Source organism: Piliocolobus tephrosceles, chromosome X, assembly GCF_002776525.5.
Source record: "Piliocolobus tephrosceles isolate RC106 chromosome X, ASM277652v3, whole genome shotgun sequence".
Taxonomy (NCBI): Eukaryota; Metazoa; Chordata; class Mammalia; order Primates; family Cercopithecidae; genus Piliocolobus; species Piliocolobus tephrosceles.
This window is the reverse complement of record NC_045455.1, coordinates 93,668,223-93,686,482: the sequence shown is the minus strand read 5'-3', so window position 1 is coordinate 93,686,482 and position 18,260 is coordinate 93,668,223. Positions and strand designations below refer to the sequence as shown.

General features: G+C 40.4%; 1 protein-coding gene and 1 pseudogene across 1 annotated transcript in view; both read left to right on the top strand.

The window, feature by feature from the left end:
• TPTE2 (transmembrane phosphoinositide 3-phosphatase and tensin homolog 2) overlaps positions 1 to 18,260 on the top strand; it is a 79,834-nt gene that overhangs the window by 21,098 nt on the left and 40,476 nt on the right. Inside the window, 6 exon segments of the mRNA XM_023190639.2 lie at positions 1,658 to 1,708; positions 3,117 to 3,278; positions 10,332 to 10,451; positions 12,105 to 12,204; positions 12,350 to 12,413; positions 13,483 to 13,547. Coding sequence (XP_023046407.1) covers positions 1,658 to 1,708; positions 3,117 to 3,278; positions 10,332 to 10,451; positions 12,105 to 12,204; positions 12,350 to 12,413; positions 13,483 to 13,547 — 562 coding nt within the window.
• On the top strand, positions 10,764 to 10,938 carry LOC111525323 (annotated as a pseudogene).

The window sequence follows — 18,260 nt, the reverse complement described above, 5'->3', positions numbered from 1 at the left end:
TTTTTTTTTTTTTGAGACGGAGTCTCGCTCTGTCGCCTAGGCTGGAGTGCAGTGGCCAGATCTCAGCTCACTGCGAGCTCCGACCCCCGGGTTTACGCCATTCTCCTGCCTCAGCCTCCCGTGTAGCTGGGACTACAGGCACCGCCACCTCGCCCGGCTAGTTTTTTGTATTTTTTTTAGTAGAGACGGGGTTTCACCGTGTTAGCCAGGATGGTCTCGATCTCCTGACCTCGTGATCCACCTGTCTCGGCCTCCCAAAGTGCTGGGATTACAGGCTTGAGCCACCGCGCCCGGCCGTACCATATTTTCTTTATGCAATCTGTCATTGATGGATACCTAGGTTGATTCCATGTCTTTGCTGTTGTAAATAGTGCTGCAGTGAGCATTCATGTGCATGTATCTTTATAGTAGAATGATTTATATTCCTCTGGGTATATACCCAGTAATGGGATTGCTCAGTCAAATAGTAGTTCTGCTTTTAGCTCTTCAAGGTGTTGCCGTACTGCTCTTTACGATGGTTGAAATAATTTACACTCCCACCAACAATGTATAAGTGTTCCCTTTTCTCTGCAACCTTGCCAGCATCTGTTATTTTTTGACTTTTTAGTAATAGCCATTCTGACTGGTGTGAAATGGTATCTCATTGTGGTTTTGATTTGCGTTTCTCTAATCTGTGATATTGAGCTTTTCTTCATATGCTTGTTGGCCACATGTATGTCTTCTTTTGAGAAATGTCTCTTCATGTCAAGGGCCAATTTTGGCAGTGCCCCAGTTCTGCTCATTATCTGCCCTCTTTGTTCTCTAGTCTCAGGCCCAGGCTGTGAGCATTGTCTTAGGATTCTTGGCTCTCGGGGTGGAATTTGAGTCCTGTGTTGGAGGCTTCAGTGTGACAGAAACTTCCTGAAGACTTCTCCTCCTGAAGAGCCTCCAACACAGGAGGCTTCAGCAGGACAAAAGAATTGTTCCTCATCAGCTACCTTGTCTCCAGCCATAAGGTAAAATGAGGCATTACTGGAGTCTTCATCAAACAGGTTCTCCTTCCTTTGATTAATGGAAGGAGCCCAGTCTTTCGGGTGTTTCTCCTTTGAAGTATATCTTACTAAAATGTCTTAGCTCTGAAGTTCATTTGCAACGTCAAATGCGACTCTTGCTAATGTGTATCTCTTCACTAGGTGTCTAGTTTGGAGAGATGACAAGAGCATCATTTACTCCCTATGCTCATTCCTGAAATGCCTTATTTTTTTGCGGTGGAAACTGAGATCTGGCCAAAGTTTGATGACTTGCCCAGGCTGGCATTAAAATACAGTTCTCTTCTACCACCCTTTTCTGTCTTCATGCTATTCTCCTTGAGTTGATGACCACAAGTTTAAGTTTAGTCCGTATTGCCATAAAGTTGGGGTTGGGGCTTTGCATGCAATGGAAATGTTACTAAACATCCAAAGTTTACTGTCTTATTTGCATATATTCTGGATAGCAAAGTAAAATACTTATGGAACAGAAAGAATAAATTTTACCTATTAGTAAAAAGCATTTTGTCATACAACTTCTGAATAACTTTCTTTTAAAATTGTATTTATAAAGGCCTTTGTTTTTTGGTTAAACTTACAATATATGTTAGAAGAAATCTGATTAATTTTATTTTTACTTCTTTTTGCAGCAGCAAGATTAAGAAAATTGCGCGTTCTATTGTATCATCCTTTGCATTTGGGTATGTGAGACATAGAAAACACCATGTGTTAAATATATCTGAGACTTGTCTGGGCATGGTGGCTCATGCCTGTAATCCCAGCACTCTGGGAGGCTGAAGTGGGTGGATAACCTAAAGTCAGGAGTTCAAGACCAGCCTGGCTAACATGGTGAAACCCCATCTCTACTAAAAATACAAAAAGAAGGCACAGGTTGCAGTGAGCTGAAATTGCACCACTGCACTGCAGCCTGGGCAACAGAGCAATGCTCCGTCTTTTAAAAAAAGAAAAAAAATATATATATATGAGACTTAATACTTCAATGAGAAAGACTGAAATAAAAAAACAAAAAAGCATTTCCACTGTCCGTCAGTTGCTAAGTAGCCATGTGCCCCATCTAATGTAATCTAATTTATCATGGAATTTTGGTTTAAGCTGGACATTAAGACTTGCAAATAAATGGCTTTTGCCTAAGATTAATAGCAACTTATTAATATTGTTTTTCATCCATCTGCAAAAGTAACATTAATGAAAATCAAATCTTAAAATTCTATAATTATTAGTAAAGTGTTTTATTAAGTACCTTATACATCTAGAATTACTCTTTAATTCTGGCAACAATTTACTTAGACTCTTCTCTACGTAAGAGTAAGATTTCATACTATAATACAGATTTATGCAATGTGATTGTTTCCTTTTGAATTAATATTATTTTAATTTGAGCTGCAAGTTTTTAAAAAACTACTTCGAAGACTAATTCATCTTCATAGATTAGGCAAATAGTCTAATCAATTAATGGAGAATGTATTTGGAATATGTAACAGCAAGTGGCAGGAGGTACTTTAGAGTTCAAGACTTATGTGCCCATCACTGTGCTAGAAGCACCCATAAATATGGAATCATGTACTTGTTGAGAAAGTCACTGATGAAAAATCTTGGTCTTTTACGAGCATATGTTACTCATGCTTTCATTTGGTTTTTATTAATAAATTCTTTAGAATTATCCAGATTGAGGGTTTATTTTTTATGAGAAATTGGTATAAATTTCTTATGACATTCTCAAAGTTTAAGAAGAATTTACAAACACACAGGAGATTTTAATTCAGTTTTACTTTTCTCTTGAGGTGTTGGTCTGATGTGTCTACTATGAAAGGGCATGATAATATCTTGTGAAGTGGTTTGGTGAAAATTTTGTTTATTAAGAACTGCTTCTATTGGGTGAAAACAGTGACTTTCTGAGATTCTGAGGCATTACAGTTTTTCCTGCCACTGGGCAGCTTAATACTAAATAATAACATTTTGGTACCCGATCAGTGACCTAAATATAGTATAGCTATAGGGACAAAAGCCCCTTTATCTTTGAATTTATTTTATTTATTTATTTATTTATTTATTTATTTATTTATTTATTTATTTATTTATTTATTTTAGATTATTTGGAGTTTTCCTGGTCTTACTGGATGTCACTCTCCTCCTTGCCGACCTGATTTTCAATGATAGCAAACTTTATATTCCTTTGGTGTATCGTTGTATTTCTCTAGCTATTGCCTTATTTTTTCTCATGGATATTCTTCTTCGAGTATTTGTTGAAGGGTAAGTTTGATTATTTTTATAATGCATTAACTGTTTTGTACTTTTATAAGAAGCACTGTGGGAGGCTGAGGTGGGAGGACCCCAATGTCAGGAGTTAGAGACAATCCTGGCCAACATGGTGAAACCCCGTCTCTACTAAAAATAGAAAAATTAGCTGGGCGTGGTGGTGGGTGCCTGTAATCCCAGCGGCTTGGGAGGCTGAGGCAGGAAAATCATTTGAACCTGAGAGGCAGAAGTTGCATTGAGCCAAGATCACGCCATTGCACTCTAGCCTGGGTGACAGGGTGAGACTCCATCTCAAAAACAAAACAAAACAAAACAAAAAAACAAACAGAAACATTTTAAAATAATTCACAGGAGCATTCACCACAAACTGACTTAAGAGCCTTTGGGCCTTATGAGAACATTGGTGGTAGTCTGGCAGTACCCCCCATGGTCTGTGTTTGAGGTGGCCATGGATTGATGCCCCTCTGCCTTTGGAGAGGGGTGGAAAGAGTGGGAGGGACTGCATCTTGTGGTTTGAGTGACAGCCGTAGCACAATAAAATACTAGGTAGAATTTTAAAGTTTTTGATCTAGGCCGGGCACGGTGGCTCAAGCCTGTAATCCCAGCACTTTGGGAGGCCGAGACGGGCAGATCACAAGGTGAGGAGATTGAGACCATCCTAGCTAACCCAGTGAAACCCTGTCTCTACTAAAAAATACAAAAAACTAGCTGGGCGAGGTGGCGGGTGCCTATAGTCCCAGCTACTCTGGAGGCTGAGGCAGGAGAATGGCGTGAACCCGAAAGGCAGAGCTTGCAATGAGCTGAGATCCGGCCACTACACTCCAGTTTGGGCGACAGAGTGAGACTCTGTCTCAAAAATAAATAAATAAAGTTTTTGATCTAGGCCCTGATTCCCAGAGACAGCGCCTTTGGATCCACCCAGAGGCTGGGAGAACTTCCCATCCTGAAGGGAAGGACACAGGCCTGGCTGTTTTTACCATGTGATGATTGTAGAGTCCCACGGCCTTCAGCAAACTTACACAATAGCTAAGGAGTGGCTACAGCAGGTCTTGGGCAAGACCCAGTGCTGTGCTGGCCTCAGGTCTGCCCCAGTGTAGTCACAGTAGTGGTGGCCACAGGGGTGCTTGTGTCACACAACCCCAAGCTTTAGGTGCCTCAGAACAGAGAGGGAGAGAGACTCTGTTTGTTTGGGAGAAAGTAAGGGAAGGGAACAAGAGTCTCTTTTTGGTAACGCAGAGAATTATCCTGGATCTTGTCCTAGACCATTAAGGCAGTATCACTATGAGTCTGCAAGAACCACAGAGTTTAGGAGGCTTGGGGTGACCCCTAAAGCAGATACAGCTTAGATCACAATATCCAAGTTCTTTCACATATCTGGAAAGCCTTCCCAAGGAAGATGGGTACAAACAAGCCCTGACAGTGAAAACTACAATAAATACCTAACTCTTCAATGCCCGGACACCAAAGAACGTCTGCTAGCATCAACACTATCCAGGAAAACATGACCTCACCAAATGAACTAAATAAGACACCAGGGGGCAACCCTGTAGAAACAGAGATATATGACCTTTTAGACAAAGAAATCAAAATAGCTATGTTGAGGAAACTCAAAGAAGATAACACAGATGAGGAATTCATAATTCTATTGGATAAGTTTAACAAAGTGATTGAAATAATGTAAAACAATCAAGCAGAAATTCTGGAGCCAAAAAACGTAACTGGCACACCAAAGAATGCATTAGAGTCTTTTAATAGCAGAACTGATCAAGCAGAAGAAAGAATTAATGAGCTTGAAGACAGGCTATTTCAAAATACATAGAGGAGACAAAGGAAAGAACAAAAAACAATGATGCATGCCTACAGGATCTAGAAAATAGCTTCAAAGAGACAAATCTAAGTGGTATTGACCTTAAAGAGGAGGTGGGGGGTGTAGAAAGCTTATTCAAAGGGATAGTAACAGAACTTCCCAAACCCACAGAAAGATACCAACATCCAAGTACAAGAAAGTTATAAAACACCAAGGAGATGTAACTCAAAGAAGACTACCTCAGGGCATTTATTAATCACAGTCCCAAAGATCAAGGATAAAGAAAGAATCTTAAAAGCAGCAAGAGAAGAGAAACCAATAATATACAATGGAGCTACAATATATCTGGCAGCAGACTCTTTAGTAGAAACGTTTCAGGCCAGGAGAGAGAGGCATGACATATTGAAAGTGCTGAAGGAAAAAAACATTTACCCTAGAACAGTGGATCCAGTGAAAATATCCTTCAAAGTGAAGGAGAAATAAAGACTTTTCCACACAAAAGCTGAGGGATTTTGTCAACACCAGAACTGTCCTAGAAGAAATGCTAAAGGGAGTACTTCAATCAGAAAGACAAGGACATTAATGAGCAATAAGTAACAACCTGAAGGTATAAAACTCACTGGTAATAGTAGGTCCACAGAAAAATGCAGAATGTTATAACACTGTAACTATGATGTATAAACTACTCTTATTCTAAGTAGAGAGACTAAACTATGAGCCAATCAAATATATTAACTACAACTTTTCAAGACATAAATGGCGTAATAAGATGGAAATAAAAAGTTAAAAAATAGGGACACTAAGTTGTAGAGTTTTTATTAGTTTTCTTTTTACTAGTTTATGAAAAGAGTGTGAAGTTATTATAAGATTAAAATAATGGGTTATAAGATAGTATTTACAAGCCTCATGGTAACCTCAACCCAAAAGACATAACAATGGATACATGAAAAATAAAAAGCAAGTAACTAAATCATATCACCAGAGAAAATTACCTTCACTAATGGAAGACAGGAAGGAAAGAAGGAAGAGAAGACCCCAAAACAACCAGTAAAAAAAATAACAAAATGGCAGGAGTAAGTCCTTACTTATCAATAATAATGTTGAGTGTCAGCAGACTAAACTTTTCAATCAAAAGACAGAGTGGATGAATGGATGAAAAAACAAGACCCAGCCAGGCACGGTGGCTCACGCCTGTAATCCGAGCACTTTGGGAGGCCAAGGCAGGTGGATCACAAGGTCAAGAGATAGAGACCATCCTGGCAAACATGGTGAAACCCTGTCTCTACTAAAAATACAAAAATTAACTGGGCATGATGGTACGCACCTGTAGTCCCAGCTATTCAGGAGGCTGAGGCAGGAGAATAGCTTGAATCCGGGAGGCAGAGGTTGCAACGAGCCGAGATGGCACCACTGCACTCCAGCCTGGTGACAGAGCAAGACTTCATCTCAATAAATAAATAAATAGACCCATTGATCTGTTGCCTACAAGAAACACTCTTCTCCCATAAAGACACCCATAGGCTGGAAGTGGTGGCTCACTCCTGTAATCCCAGCACTTTGGGAGGCAGAGGTGGGTGGTTTACTGGAGGTCAGGAGTTCAAGACCAGCCTGGCCAGTATGGTGAAACCCCGTCTCTACTAAAAATATGAAAATTAGTTGGGTGTGGTGACTGGGCGCCTGTAATTTTAGCTACTCCTGAGGCCAAGGCAGGAGAATCACTTGAACCTGGGAGGCAGAGGTTGCAGTGAGCTGAGATCATGCCACTGCATTCCAGCCTGGGTGACAGAGTAAGACTCAGTCTCAAAAAAAAAGCAAAACAAAAACCAAAAAAAAATGCCAACATATCTGATAAATATTGATGCAAAAATCCTCAACAAGATAGTAGAAAACTGAATTCAACAATATATGGGAAAGATCATTCATCATGACAAGTGGGATGGACCTCTGGGATGCAAGAATGGTTCAATATTTGCAAATCAATCAATGCGATACATTATATCAGCACAGTAAAGGATAAAAACCATAAGATCATTTCAGTTGATGCTAAAAAGCATTTGATAAAACCCAACATCCCTTCATGGTAAACACCCTAAAAAAACTGGTAACATACCTCATGTAACATACCTCAACATAATAAAAACCATATATGACAGACCCAGTCAATACCACACTGGAAAGCTTTCCTCTGCAATCTAGAACACAACGAGGATGCCCACTTTTACCACTGTTACTCAACATAGTACTGGAAGTCCTTGCTAGAGCCATCATAGAAGAGAAAGAAAGAAAGGGAATATAAAAAGAAATCCAAATTGGGATGGAAGAAATAAAATTATCCTTGTGTTTGCAGATGACACATTTTATTTGGAAAATACTAAAGACGCCACAAAAAACTTAGAATTGATAAATTCAGCAAAGTTGCAGGATACAAAATCAATGTACAAAAATCAGTAGCATTTCTATATGTCAACAGTGAACCATTTGGAAAGGACATTTAAAAAGTGGTCCTATATACAATAGCCACAAATAAAATTAAATACCTTGAAATTAACCTAACCAAAGAAGTGTAAGACCTTTATAATGAAAATGATAAAACACTGAAGAAAGAAATTGAAGAGGACACCAAGAAATGGAAAGAGATTGCATGTTCATGGATTGGAAGAATCAATATTGTTTAAATGTCCATACTATCCAAAGCAATTTACAGATTCATTGCACTCCGTGTCAAAATATGAATGACACTCTTCACAGAAATAGAAGAAACAATCCTAAAATTTATGTGGAGCCTCAAAAGACCCAGAATAGCCAAAGCTATTCTAAGCAAAAAGAACAAAGCTGGAGGAATCACATTACCTGACTTCAAATTATACTACAGAACTATATAACAAAAACACCATGGCACTGGCATAAAAACAGACATATAGACCACTGGAACAGAATAGAGAACCCAGGAACAAATCCACACACTTACAGTGAACTCATTTTTCATAAATGTGCCAAGAACATACATTGAACAAAAGACTTCTCTTCAACAAATGGCTCTGGGGAAACTGGATATACACATACAGAATAATGCACCTAGATCCCTACCTCTCACCATATAAAAAAATCAAATCAACGTGGATTAAAGACTTAAATGTAAGACCTCAATGAAACTGCTGTACTGCCGGGCGCGGTGGCTCAAGCCTGTAATCCCAGCACTTTGGGAGGCCGAGGCGGGCGGATCACGAGGTCAGGAGATCGAGACCATCCTGGCGAACACGGTAAAACCCCGTCTCTACTAAAAAAATACAAAAAACTAGCCGGGCGAGGTGGCGGCGCCTGTAGTCCCAGCTACTCCGGAGGCTGAGGCAGGAGAATGGCATAAACCCAGGAGGCGGAGCTTGCAGTGAGCTGAGATCCGGCCACTGCACTCCAGCCTGGGTGGCAGAGCGAGACTCCGTCTCAAAAAAAAAAAAAAAAAGAAACTGCTATACTACAAGAGAACATTGGGAAGAATCTCCAGGACATTGGTCGGAGCAAAAATTACTTGGGCCATACCGGACAAGCACAGGCAACCAAAGCAAAAATGGACAAATGGGATTGCATCAACTTAAAAAGCTTCTTCATAGCAAAGGAAATAATTAACAAAGTGAAGAGACAGCCCACAGAGTGGTAGAAAATATTTGCAAACTACCCATCTGAAAAGGGATTAATAACCAGAGTATGTAAGGAGCCCAAACAACTCTCTAGGAAAAAATCTGATAATCTAACTATTTTAGTGAGCATAAGATTTGCATATGCATTTCTCAAAAGAAAACATACATAAACAGGCATATCAAGAGATGCTTAACATTATAGATCATTAGAGAAATTGGCAGTGTAGAAAACTACAATGAGATATCATCTCACCCCAGCTAAAACGGTTTATATCCAAAAGTCAGGCACTAACAAATCCTGACAAAGATGTGAAGATAAGAGAACCCTCATACACCATTCATGGAAATGTAAATTAGTAGAATCACTTTGGAGAACAGTTTGGAGGTTCCTCAAAAAACTAAAAATAGAGCTACCATATGATCCAGCAATCCCACTGCTGAGTAGATACCCACAAGAAAGGAAATCAGTATATAGAAGAGATATCTGCATTCCCTGTTTGTTGCAGCACTGTTCATAATAGCTAAGATTGGGAAGCAACTTGTGTCCATCAACAGATGAATGGATAAAGAAAATATAGTACATATACACAAGAGAGTATTATTTAGCCATAAAAAACAATAAGATCCTGGCCGAGTGTGGTGGCTCACACCTGTAATCCCAGCACTTTGGGAGGCTGAGGTGGGCAGATCACCTGAGGCCAGGAGTTCGAGACCAGCCTGACCAACATGGCGAAACCCCATCTCTACTAAAAATACAAAAATTAGCTGGGTGTGGTGCCGGGCGCCTGTAATCCCAGCTACTTGTGAGGCTGAGGCAGGAGAATCGCTTGAACCCGGGAGGTGGAGGTTGCAGTGAGCCAAGATCGTGCCATTGCACTCCAGCCTGGGTAAAAACACTGAAACTCCATCTCAAAAAAAAAGAAAAAAAAAAAAGAGATCCTGTCATTTGGAACAACATGGATGGAACTGGAGATCACTATGTTTGTTAGGTGAAATAAGCCAGGCACAGAAGGACAAACCTCACATGTTCTCACTTACTTTGGGGCTCTAGAAAAAAAAAAAACAACAATTGAACTCACAGATCTAGAGAGTAGAAGGATGGTCATCAGAGGCTGGGAATGGTAGTAGGGGCTTGGGGGTGGGAGATAGAGATGGTTAATGGATACAAAAAAATAGAATGAGTAACACCTACTATTTGATAGCACAATAGATTGACCATGGTCAACGATAACTTGATTGTATATTTTTAAATGACTGAAAGAGTGTAATTGGGTTGTTTGTAACATGAATGACAAATGCTTGAGGGGATAGATACCCCACTGTCCATGATAAGGGTGATTATTACGCATTTAGTTGTATCATGGCACTTGAATTGCCATGTTGGTGCTTTAGTCATATATATATGTGTCAAATGATTAATATAACTTTAGTGTTTGAAAACTTCCCATGAATGTTATATTTTCCCCTTAGTCTACTCTAGAAAATACATTTTAAATAATTCATGAAAGTAGAATTCTTAATGTGGATGAGTCAATAGTTTGTGTTCTTTAAATATTCCTATCTCTTCTTGCGGGGGGAATGAACTTTGTTTGTTTTATATTACAGGAGACAGCAGTATTTTTCTGACTTATGTAACGTTTTAGATACCGCCGTTATCGTGACTCCTCTGCTGGTTGATGTCGTTTACATTTTTGTTGACATTGAGTTTCTTAGGAATATTCCCAGGTATGAAATGTAAGACTTACCTCTCTTAAAGCTTTTCATTAATTTTGCATTTTCTGTGGCTTTTATTCTATATAATCTTTTAAACTTCAAATGTTCTCATTCTATACCAAATACATTGCTTCAAAATGAAATGTTTAGGTAAATTCCCACATACTTTGAAACGAAAAGAGTGTGATATCTGGGGAGCAGTGAAGAGCACACACACTAAGTATTAATGGAATAAAGAAGATGGAGCACCCAGAGAAGGACCTTTACTCTTGTACTGACTTTAACTTCCTACATTTCAAAGTTCTCATCCAAATTGCCATTTGTATCATTTTTTGGCCTTTTGGCTAAGATCAAGTATAATATTCTTATCAGTTTAATATGTGCTATATCAAAAAATTTTATATTAAAAACAATTCCCCTCTGTGCTTCAACTACAAATCCCTTACACACGAAATGTTCCGTCTGGATTTTTCCTACAGCCAAGAGGGAATTTATTTGAGCATATGCAAAATTAGAGTGACTTCAATCATGAGTTTCTAAAAAATAGCAAACAGAACAGAAAGTAGGAGATGACAGGTGTGGCAACACATTGGTGGAGTTTTGCAGTATAGTTGTGGTAGAAGCAAAGAAAGCGTAGGCAAAGTTAGAATTCTTAGGGATTAGGAAACTAAAGAGTGTATGAGGACCTGGTGACATTTTTTTTTTCTTTTTTTTACTGTGAGTGTGAGGAAAATGAAAAATCAAATGTATACTGGGATGTAGACGGTGGCTTCCTAAGCTTGTTCATGGGTCAAATAGCTGATTTCTTTTCGTACCCTGGCTTCCCTGGACTACAGCTCAGGCCCCAACTAAGCAAGTTAAGTGATAGGCTTTTGGAGCTATTTGAAAATAACCTTAGCCAATGTGGTCCTCTGACTAGAAACCTCAGCAGCACTTGAGAGCTTGCTAGAAATATAAGAAGAAAGATACCTTAGGCCCCACCCGGGACCCACTGAATCAGTGTCTCTGGGACCCAGCAATTGGCAGCTTAACAAGCTCTTCCAGGTGGCTCTTATTTACATGTGCCCAAATCAGAGAAGCACTAGTCCAGACCATCAGCTCTCTGCGTCGGTGTTTCTGATGGGAGGAGAGATACCAGCTAGCACACTTTGGAAGTATCTCAATCTGTTGCCTGCCTGATGTGCATTAGCAGCTGAAGTGAACCTCTCTTACTCATGGGAATAACAGAGATGAACAAGAATAATCAATTTTTGATGTGGAAAAATTGAAAATGCTAGTCTTAAATCCCAAAATTAAATTTACAAATGCTAAGAGTCTATTGTATCAGTATTTCTCTAGACCAGAATTTCTCAACCTCAGCATTACTGACATTTTGGGCCAGATCATTGTCATGAGAGGGTGGTGAGCAGTTATATTAACTGCAGGATGTTTAGCAAAATTCCTGGCCTCTATTCACTAGATGTAAGTAACACACACACACACACACACACACACATCAGTTGGGAAAACCTAAATGCCTCCAGACACTGCCAAATATCCGCAAGGTCGGTAACTGGGGAGAGGAGGGAAAATTGCCTCTGGTTAATAACTGCTGCTCTAGACGTAGTTTATATTGAAAAAATTCTGTTTCTGAAGCAAAAATGGATCTTTTAAATTTATTATTAGATGGATACATTTCGTTCGACTTCTACGACTTATTATTCTGATAAGAATTTTTCATCTGATTCATCAAAAAAGACAACTTGAAAAGCTGATGAGAAGGCTGGTAAGTGGCAAAACACGCTTATGATTCAGAAAAACCATTTTGTGTTTTGGGACCCATTGGCAAGGGTTGATATCTATACTGTATAATGTTTTTATTTTTATGTTGATGAATGTTTCACAAACTAACGATGCTTTTAAACTCTTAGGTTTCAGAAAACAAAAGGCGATACACAAGGGATGGATTTGACCTAGACCTCACTTATGTTACAGGTTTGTGACACTTAACTGTTGATTTACTTGTATTACTTCACTTTTTCTTGTAATTGTATTTTTTTTTTTTACCTCATCTAAGACACATTCATTCAAAATATTCTTTATTCATGAGGATATATGCCACTGTGATAGTGTGACACATTTGTGGTTTAGCCTTAGCAATGGAAGATCTGCATGTCTTCTCAATTCAGGACTACTTGGTCGCAGCATAGGAACTTGAATGGATTTTCAGCTGACTCCATTTCAGTTTCAATTTATTAAGCTCTAGTAGTTATTCTGAGTTTCAGGGATCCCAGAGATCCCAGGGATCTCTTCTCATCCTAGAACCCCAGAGAATGAGGTCAGTGCTTTGTAGATCTCAGGTTTTCTGAGTCAGAGGGCTGCAAAGCACCTTGGGAGTTCCCACCATCACTGGTGGCCAGAACTCTTGGATTTTCTCTGGTATTTAAGATAAGAAATAAATTCTTTTTTTTTTTTTTTTTTTTTTTTTTTGAGACGGAGTCTCGCTCTGTCACCCAGGCTGGAGTGCTGTGGCCAGATCTCAGCTCACTGCAAGCTCCGCCTCCCGGGTTCACGCCATTCTCCTGCCTCAGCCTCCTGGGTAGCTGGGACTACAGGCGCCGCCACGTCGCCCGGCTAGTTTTTTGTATTTTTTAGTAGAGACGGGGTTTCACCGTGTTAGCCAGGATGGTCTCGATCTCCTGACCTCGTGATCCACCCGTCTCGGCCTCCCAAAGTGCTGGGATTACAGGCTTGAGCCACCGCGCCCGACCAAGAAATAAATTCTAAGAACAGGGAGAGCTTCTTACTGAGGCCAACATAAGTACATGGCATATGGTTAGTACTAGTGGAGTCTTAAGAACGCCATGCCAGTTTGACGGTCATTCTGTTGGATCATTTAATATGTTATTTGATTATTCTGAGTATTAGCTCTTTTCTGTCAACCTCAATCTTAAAAGTTTTTTTTTTTCTGTGAAAATGGAGTCTGATCATGTATAAATTAATTTTTTGTATGTTATAAGAAATCTATAATAATGTTTTTAATAGTGATGGTTTTGATTTTCAGAACGTATTATCGCTATGTCATTTCCATCTTCTGGAAGGCAGTCTTTCTATAGAAATCCAATTGAGGTAAGGGTCTTTATCTGACAAATACTCATTTATCAGTGAATGCAGACTATGTGTCACAAGTTTAATATTGACCCAGATATGGCAGTATTCTTTTAAAAATGTACTCTTTAAAGTAAAAAAAATCATAATGAATTGATACCAGTTATAGCTGTGCCGGTGGTTACAAACCACCCCAAAACTTACTGGCTGATAACAGCAACTATTTGGCCCATGACACTGTGGTTTGTGAATCTGGGATGGGCTTAACTGTCCAATTCAGGTGCCTGCAGAAAGGATTTCTTGTCTCGACTAAGCTCATTCATCTATCTGACTAGTCTAAAATGACTTGGCTACCCTCAACTGACAGAGCCAGCACATGCTACATGCACCCCCCAGGACCCAAGGCCCATCCCTTCTGGCACCCACTGCTGCCAACAGCCCAACCCCCTTCACCAGCAGAGCCACCGTATGCTGCATGCACTTCTAAGGCACTGAGGACTGGCCTGCCTGGTGCCCACCCTGCTGGTGGCAATACCCCACAACTAGCAAAGCCACTGCACCTAGCATGCATATGCCTAGGGCCTGAGAACTCATCTGAATGATGGCTCCCACACCAGAAAAGCCATACCACTGTCTCCACACTCACCATCAGGCCACTGAGGCACTCACAGACACCACTGAATACTGATTACAGCCAAAAAAGTCACATGAAGACTGTATTACTGCACCCACCCAGAACCAGAGTCAAAGCACCCGACTCAATGAACACTATAGGAGGCAACTATTGGAAGAAGTATTTCTCTATGAAAGCTCCCTAACGTTGGAAGAGGCAACTGTTTCCCCAGATGTGCAAAAATCAATTTAGGGCCCCAAGAAACATAAAAAGCAAGGAAACATTACACCTCCAAAGAAACACAATAATTTCCCATTAGCAGACCCTAAATTTTACGAGTATATCAAATGGCTAAGAAGCAATTCAAAATAATGATCTTAAGGAAACTCTATGAGATACAGAGAATATAGATAAACAAATCAATGAAATTAGAAAAACAATTTATGATCTTATGAGAAATTCAACAAGGATATATATGTCATTAAAAATCAGACAGAGATCTTGGAGCTGAAGAATTTAAGGAATAAAATAACAATACCATCAAGAGTCCAGGTGCAGTGGGTCACACCTGTTATCCCAGCACTTTGGGAGGCCAAGGCAGTGGATCACTTGAGGCCAGGAGTTCAAGACAAGCCTGATTAACATGGTGAAATCCTGTCTCTAAAAAAATACAAAAATTAGTTGGGCTTGGTGGCACATGCCTGCAATCTACGCTACTTGGGAGGTTGAGACACGAGAATTGCTTGAACCCAGGAGGTGGAGGTTGCAGTGAGCCAACATTGTACCACTGCACTCCAGTCTGGGTGGCAGAGGGAGACCCTGTCTCAAAAAAAAAAAAAAAAAAAAAAAGTACAATGAAGAGGTTTAAAAACAGACATGGGAGAGAGATGGCCAAAATCTAGGAAGCTCAAAGGTTCTCAAATAGATTCAACCCAAAAAGTTCTTCTCTGAGGTGCATAATAGTCAAACTGTCAAAAGTCAAAAAGAAGGAATGTTCGTCAGGTGTGGTGGCTGACACCTGTTATCCCAGCACTTCGGGAGGCGGAGGCGGGTAGATCACTTGAGGCCAGGAGTTCAAGGTGAGCATGGCCAACATGTTTCCATTTCCACTAACAATACAAAAAAATTAGCTGGCTGTGGTGGCATGAACCTGTACGTCCGGTTACTTGGGAGGCTGAATCACAAGAATTGCTTAAACCCAGGAGGTGGAGGTTGCAGTGGGCCAAGATCACACCACTGCACTATAGCCTGGGTGACAGAGCAAGACTGTATCCAAAAAAAAAAAAACCCAAAAAACAAAAACACAAAAATATCAAAAACAGCAAGAAAAAAGCATCAAGTCACATATAAGGGAACCTCCATTTGATTAACAGTGGATGTCCCAGTGGAAACTTTACAGGTCAGTAGACAATGAGATGGGATGATATATTCAAAGTACTGAAGGAAAAAAAAAACAAAACTATCAACCAAGAATACTATACCCAGCAGAGCTATCCCCTAGAAATGAGGGAGAAATAAAGTATTTCTTAGACAAGCAAAAACTGAAGGAATTCATTACCACTAAACTGGCCTTATAAGTACTGCTTAAGGTGGTTCTACATCGGGAAGCAAGAGGATAATTACCATTGTGAAAACACACAAAAGTATAAAACTCACTGGCAGCACAGATATGCACATGAGAAAGAGAAAGGAATCAAACTTTATCACTACAGAAAATGACCAAACCACAAAGATTTAAAACAAAGGGGGAAGAAAAGAACAAAAGATGTACAAAACAACCAGAAAAAAATGAAAATGACAGGATAAAGCCTCATCTATTAATAGTAACCTTGGACGTAATATAAACAGATCAAATTCCCAATTAAAAGATAGTTGGCTGCCAAGATAAAAAAAAAAAAAAAAAAAGACCTAACTGTATATTGCCTACAATAAACTAACTTTACCTGTAACGGTTCATACAGACTGAAAGTGAAGGAATAGAAGAAAATATTTCAGGCAAACAGAAACCAAAAGCGAGCAGAGGTAGCCATACTTATCAGATAAAACAGACTTTAAGTCAAACTGTATGAAGAGACAAACAAGGTCATTTTATAATAAAGGGATCAACTTGGCAATAAGATATAAAAATTGTAAATAGGCCGGGCGCGGTGGCTCAAGCCTGTAATCCCAGCACTTTGGGAGGCTGAGACGGGCGGATCACGAGGTCAGCAGATCGAGACCATCCTGGCCAACACGGTGAAACCCCGTCTCTACTAAAAATACAAAAAATTAGGCGGGCGAGGTGGCCGGCGCCTGTGGTCCCAGCTACTCGGGAGGCTGAGGCAGGAGAATGGCGTGAACCTGGGAGGCGGAGCTTGCAGTGAGCCGAGATCCGGCCACAGCACTCCAGCCTCGGCGACAGAGCGAGACTCCGTCTCAAAAAAAAAAAAAATAATAATAATAATAATAATTGTAAATATATATGTATCCAACACTAGAGTATTCAGATAAGGCAAATATTATTAGATCTAAAGGGAAAGATAGACTTCAATGCAGTAACAGTTGGGGCCTTTAACACTCCACTCTTACCACTGGACAGATCATCCAGACAGAAAATCAACAAAGAAATATCAGATTTAAGCTTACAGATAGGAATAAGTGCTGGTGTTCTATAGTGCTGTAGGGTGACTACAGTTAACAATAATTTATTGTATATATATATATATTTTTTTGAGACGGAGTCTCGCTCTGTCGCCCAGGCTGGAGTGCAGTGGCTGGATCTCGGCTCACTGCAAGCTCCGCCTCCCGGGTTCCCGCCATTCTCCTGCCTCAGCCTCCGGAGTAGCTGGGACTACAGGCGCCCGCCACCTCGCCCGGCTAGTTTTTGTATTTTTTAGTAGAGACGGGGTTTCACTGTGTTAGCCAGGATGGTCTCGATCTCCTGACCTCGTGATCCGCCTGTCTCGGCCTCCCAAAGTGCTGGGATTACAGGCGTGAGCCACCGCGCCCGGCCTATTGTATATTTTTAAATAGAGAGGATGTTGAGTGTTCCCAGCACAAAGAATGATAAATATTTGAGGTGACAGATATGCTGATTATCCTGATTTGATCATTGCACATTGTATACAGGTATTGAGATATCCCTCTCTACCTTATAAATATGGACAAGTATTATGTGTCAATTAAAAATATTTTTAAAGAATGAAGGAAACAGATTTTTTAAATGAAAGAAAAGAAAATAACCTGACTTGGCTGAATGGCCCCATGTGGTCTCTCACTCTGCAGTAGGCTGCTTCGGGCCTGTTCACATGATGGCAGAGGCAAGAGTCCCTGGAGCGGCAACAAAGCAATGCAAATCCTCTTAAGACCCAGGCTCAAAATTATGTATTACTTCTACCCTATTTTATTGGACAATGCAAATTACACTACCAGTCTGGATTCAAGTAGTAGAAAATGAACTCGAATTCTTGATGGAAGGAATTACAAAGAACTGTGGCCGTTTTTGATAGTCTACCTTAGGGAAGAAAGACAGGGATGCTATAACCAAAATGTGTATTCTTAGGTTGAGATCCTAAATTATAGTGGGGGCATACTGCTTTAGGCTCTGTGGATGACTAAATTAATTTCAAACATATAATGCTGTTTACTGTGAAATGCCAGCTGAAAGGATCGTTGTTTAATTTTATGTAATTTACAGTACTTACTATACCTCAATAAAAGTATAATTATCGAGGGCCGGCATCAGTTGCTGAGAGGTGGATGGAGTACCTCTCTGCAGTGCGTTAGCTCAGTTCCGAACAGCACAGTGCCTCTCTGCGGTGCGTTAGCTCAGTTCCCAACAGGACGGTACCTCTCCGCGGTGCGTTAGCTCAGTTCCCAACAGGACGGTACCTCTCCGCGGTGCGTTAGCTCAGTTCCCAACAGGACGGTACCTCTCCGCGGTGCGTTAGCTCAGTTCCCAACAGGACGGTGCCTCTCCGCGGTGCGTTAGCTCAGTTCCCAACAGGACGGTGCCTCTCCGCGGTGCGTTAGCTCAGTTCCCAACAGGACGGTGCCTCTCCGCGGTGCGTTAGCTCAGTTCCCAACAGGACGGTGCCTCTCTGTGGTGTGTTAGCTCAGTTCCGAACAGCACAGTGCCTCTC